The 4,922-nt window shown below is 46.6% G+C and overlaps 1 protein-coding gene across 1 annotated transcript; it reads left to right on the forward strand.

The window, feature by feature from the left end:
* Positions 1-2,882: 2,882 nt before the first annotated feature.
* On the forward strand, positions 2,883-4,594 carry LOC120958660 (SOX domain-containing protein dichaete). Its single transcript, XM_040381613.2, has one exon. It carries the CDS (start codon positions 2,982-2,984, stop codon positions 4,047-4,049), a length of 1,068 nt encoding a protein of 355 aa, XP_040237547.2. The 5' UTR covers positions 2,883-2,981; the 3' UTR covers positions 4,050-4,594.
* The last annotated feature ends 328 nt before the right edge of the window (positions 4,595-4,922 follow it).

Consider the following 4,922-nt stretch of genomic DNA (forward strand, 5'->3'; position numbering starts at 1 on the left):
TAAAAGCTCGCATTAAAACAGAAGCGCGAAGAAAATGGCACAGAAAAGCTCCATTAGCTTTGAGGTTAAAGGTAACAGGGTATAGTTGGGAGATACCTATGATTTGATGACCTTTACAGATTGTTTGATGGTACATTTCACGCATTTTGAAGATTTGATCCCCAGTTACTTCTTGAACTTGGTTAAAGTCGTGGAGCTTCATGCCCTGTTTTACTTTAGTAGTTGGTGTAGTTCATCGTTGAGTTTGATGGTTAAAATTAGAGAACACTTTTATAGTTTTATCGTTTAACGTTGCAATTTTTAACTTCCAATGGGTTTAAAACAGGTTTTCATGCTATCTGAAAGAGTGAGCACACTTTCTCGATTATTCTTAGCATGTCCTTACAATGATGTCTCTTATATTAGCTCGTAAAAGTGATAGGTTTTAAATTACGATCAATTATTGGAGAATATTTGTAAGATTGGGATTATTTGGAATTATTATAACACATTGTCTTCCATTTGACCCATTCGCTGGATTCCAAGTTGAGCAAAAACGTGTTCAACAGTCTGCCAGACACTGTGGGTCCTAAGTTACAGTAGAACGAGATGAAAGCAACAACCATAAAAGGGCAATAAATTGGTCATATTGATACCAGTATCTCATAAAACTAATCATTAAGCTAGATCAATGCTAGTAACAGCAATATATACTCTCTCTACTCAACTTTTGTATGCTCCCCCGGTTCGGTAACGTTTTCAACAGTTTAATTTGGAGCTTTAGCACAACCCCAAACACCACCCTATTGGCAATCATGTTTTTTGAGTGGAAGTAAGCACAAGCGCACACAGCAACTAAAAAAAAATACGACTAAAGAAATAAATAATACAGTGCAGCGATGCCAAAAACAACCCACAGAAACCAATAAGAAAGAGCTTAAAGAGAGAGAACGAGAAAGATATAGGGAGAGACAAAAACATAACAAACTAACGCAAAGAAAGTAACGAAAAGAAAGGAAAGAATGAACGAACAGAGCGACCGGACCTGACCGGAAAGCGGAAGAATGAAATGGGAGATTGCAGTGGAAGGAAAGAAAGGATACAAAAACGAGCGTACGAAACAAGCAAACTACATACAATGCAACCTCGGGGAAAAGCTTTTTCCTTTTTCTTCAAGAAAAGAAGAAAGAAAAAGAAAATAAAAGCGGGAAAAAGCAAGCATCCAAACTGCGAAGAAAAGCTTTTATTGTGTTCAGTCCTTTGTGTTCAGGCCACGACCGGTGCGGCATTGTATTCGGGGAAGCGTGGAGCGGAGGCATGCCGAGGCCATTAAAGCTTTTGCAGTCGAGGCAAAGCGGGAAAGAGATAGCTGCTGGTGCTGCCCCGTGTGAACCCTTGCCAAGCGCGAGGTGGGCCGATGGGCGATCGAACTCCCGTCTTTTCCCGGGAGGGGAAGTACAAACAAAACAAAAGTGCGAACAAAACGGATGTGAAGGAGTAAAAGAAAAGCAAAGTAAAACATCTTTTTTGGCAGCGGTTGGCGAAGAAATTCCACTCACAACCTACAGCCCCCCTATTTCATCGTCAAAAGCACATAAAAATATGTTGCATTTTCCCGGCAAAGACTAAAAAAAAGAAAAACCCGTAGCCATTGCTGGAAATGGTATCGAAATAAAGCTCCGCAATTAACAACATAAGAGAGAAGGAAAGAAAAGGCAAAGCAGCTGTTTTCCGGTGTAGACGAGAAAGAACACAGAAGAAAAGAAGAGTAAACATACAGGGAGGGCCGGGTGGGGGATAACAGCAAAAGCTTTGTTGCTGTGCCCCTTCCCAACCCCAACAAACCATTTGTACAATAAAGGGCGGAATTTGAAGAGAATGAGAATAAAGGCGTAATAGTGAGAAGAATGGCTCCCCTTTTATTCCTGTTGTGTGTACTGTTGGTGGTGCACAAAACGGTGCAAAAAGGTGGTGCGAGCGAGATGAGACAACCACAGGGAAGCTCACGTAACCACGCCCCCTTTTATTGTGGCGCGAGTGAGCAGCGAGCGTGAGTTTTGTGAGAACGCTCTCACGCTGAAATCGCGCGCGCTCTCTTTCTCTCTCGCTATTGAGCTGCGTACATGATTGCCATCTCATTTTCGCAGAAAGAATGGGAGTTTGCGCTTTAGGTGAAAAGGCAGGCGACGTTTTAAACTAGAAAGAGAGAGCGCGTATGAAAGAGTCCATTAAAAGCGAGCAAGAAAGCACACAAAGCGATGAATTAAGCATGGAAAGAATGGTGAACAGAGAGAACAAAACGCAAAACTCGCAAGGGCAATAACACAAGGGAGACAGAAAGAGCGCACGCTTTGTAGGAAACAAAACAACCCGTGTCGTATGCCGTCGTTTGCCGAGCGATCATCTCTCCCGACCCGTAGCCGTGGTGCGGCAAAACATTTCAATACGTTCCCAGCTCTGGAGCCGAACGGACACTTTCCCCGTCGTCTTTGTCGTCGTCTCGCGAGATCCGCCTGAGTTCGAACAAGATAAATAGTAAAATAAAAGCAAAGAATCGATCTTTATTAGGTGGTGCAACAAACGCGTATAAAGAACGAAGAATTGAAGCGAACAATTTCCCACAATCGCGGACAACACGCCAATTGTTAGTGTGAATAAAACAATTCCGGATGCTATTCGTGCATTATTCGTGCGATTGTTTGTGCTGCTGCTTTGGTCAATCAATTTGGTGCTGTTGGGACGACAGCCAGTGTTTGTGTGTGAGATTTAGTGATTTGCAAAAAGATCAATGAAACAATTGTAAAACAAGTGTTTGAAAACCACTAAAACGTATCTACACAAAAAACCCAATAAAGTGCTACTGCTTACAAAAACGGTTCATAAAGAGACCTGCCCTGTTGAGCAAACAGTTGTGTGCTGTTTTATTTTGCCAATTCTGTGTACTTGTGACTAGTGCATGCGAGTGTTGAAAGTGCTAGAGAACACAAATACTCACCATTATCATGATTAATCATCACACGATGGCCAGCTTGGGACATCCGCACTACGGGTTTGCGCTCAGCAACGGGATGGACATACCGCCGGCGGCGGACTTTGCCCCCCAGCCACACCACAGCCCCAACTCACCGACCGACCATCTTGGGCTGAAGCGTGGTCTCACCTTCCCGGCATCCTCGCTGGCCAGCCTGCAGGGTCACGGGGCGATGCATGGGGCGGCCCATCACCATCACGCCTCACTCGGACAGAATGGAGCCGCGGGTGGTGGAGGTATGGGTGGTGGCGGCGGTGGTGGTGTCAATGGACAGACCTCCCCCGGCCAGGAAGGACACATCAAGCGGCCGATGAACGCGTTCATGGTGTGGTCCCGACTGCAGCGCCGCCAGATCGCAAAGGACAACCCGAAGATGCACAACTCGGAGATCTCGAAGCGGCTCGGCTCGGAGTGGAAGCTGCTAACCGAGGCCCAGAAGCGCCCATTCATCGATGAGGCGAAGCGACTGCGGGCAACGCACATGAAGGAGCATCCCGACTACAAGTATCGGCCACGCCGCAAGCCCAAGAACCCGCTGGCCAGTGCGGCGAACGGGCTGGGAGCGCTGGGCGCCATGCAGCAGAGCGGCAAGGCCGGTTCGCTCGGATCCTCCTACCCGTTCCCGCAGCTGCCGCCCTATTTTGCCCCGGCCCATCCGCTGCAGCAGCTCGAGCAGCACTACCCGGTGCCGTACTTTGGCAGCTTCGATCCCCTCACCCTGCAGAAGCTGCACCAGTCGCAGCAGCAAAGCGTCCACCAGGCGGGCCATTCGCCCGTCGGCGGGTTGGGCGGTGACAGTGGCAAACAGTCGGCCGGACAGCAGCTTCCACCTACCTCGCTCAGCTCGTTCTACTCGAACATTTACGCCGGCATCTCGGCATCGGCGGCGGCCGCACCGCTCTATGCCGCGCACTCCAACAGCCTGTACAACACCTCGTCCACGTCGTCCGCGTCGCCCGGTTCGAGCCCGAGCGCATCCCAGTCCACGCTGCCCGATCTGGAGAACGCGATGAGGCGACCGGTGCAGGTCATCTACTAGGAAGAATAGGAAGCAGAAGAAGCGTTAGAGAATCTAGAGGAGCCACTGTTCTGTGAACATGTGGCGTACGTTTTAATTTTACGTAAAATCCCGTTCCTCCCGTATTCCCCCCTTCTTTACCCAGTTAGGCTAGTGTGTGTGTGTGTGTATGTCGATCAGTGTATTTGTATGTGTAAATAGTTAGAGTAAAAAGCAGATGCAGCCTCACACACTCTTCGGGTTGGTTTCGCCTCCTCCGGCAAAATCCGGAGGGAGATATTTGTTTTAATTTATTCTGCTGGCCTGCTCGCTCAGAGACTCTAGAGGAGTCGCATTTCCCATTTTTTGGTAATAGGAGAATTTTAACACTTTTAATTAATAAGACGCAAAACAACAGACATACACACGCAAAAAGTGGAGCGGAAAATAGGAGAAATAAGGGTTCGTTTTGGAGCGCTTTTTGTTTGGAGCGTTTCGTAAGCGGGAACCAACAAACCGTAGGAACATTATACCTCTCGATTTATTAGTTTTGTTTTTTTTTGTTTATTTTGGGTTAGGTTTTTTTAGTGTTAAAAACCCTATTCCCCAGAATTGCAAACGAGACTGGCTGATCTAACATTCCCTGTGTTTTTGTTTCTGTTTTTGTACATATATTACTGGAAGCGATGAGCGCCAACCTCAACGAACGGAACAAAACGTATAGGAAATAAAAGAATTAAAAAAAACATCCCAAATCATAACTTACACGGTGTATGAAAGTCTTAAAAAAGATAGCTTATAAGAAAGTACCCAAAACAAAAAAAAGAAAAAAGTCCACTGACTCGCCCCACAACGTGGTGGGTGGAAGTCTTACAGGTTTCGATGCCTAATTGTGTCACCTTCTTTGTTCTGGAG

The sequence above is a fragment of the Anopheles coluzzii genome, chromosome 3, assembly GCF_943734685.1.
Source record: "Anopheles coluzzii chromosome 3, AcolN3, whole genome shotgun sequence".
NCBI classification, from domain to species: domain Eukaryota; kingdom Metazoa; phylum Arthropoda; class Insecta; order Diptera; family Culicidae; genus Anopheles; species Anopheles coluzzii.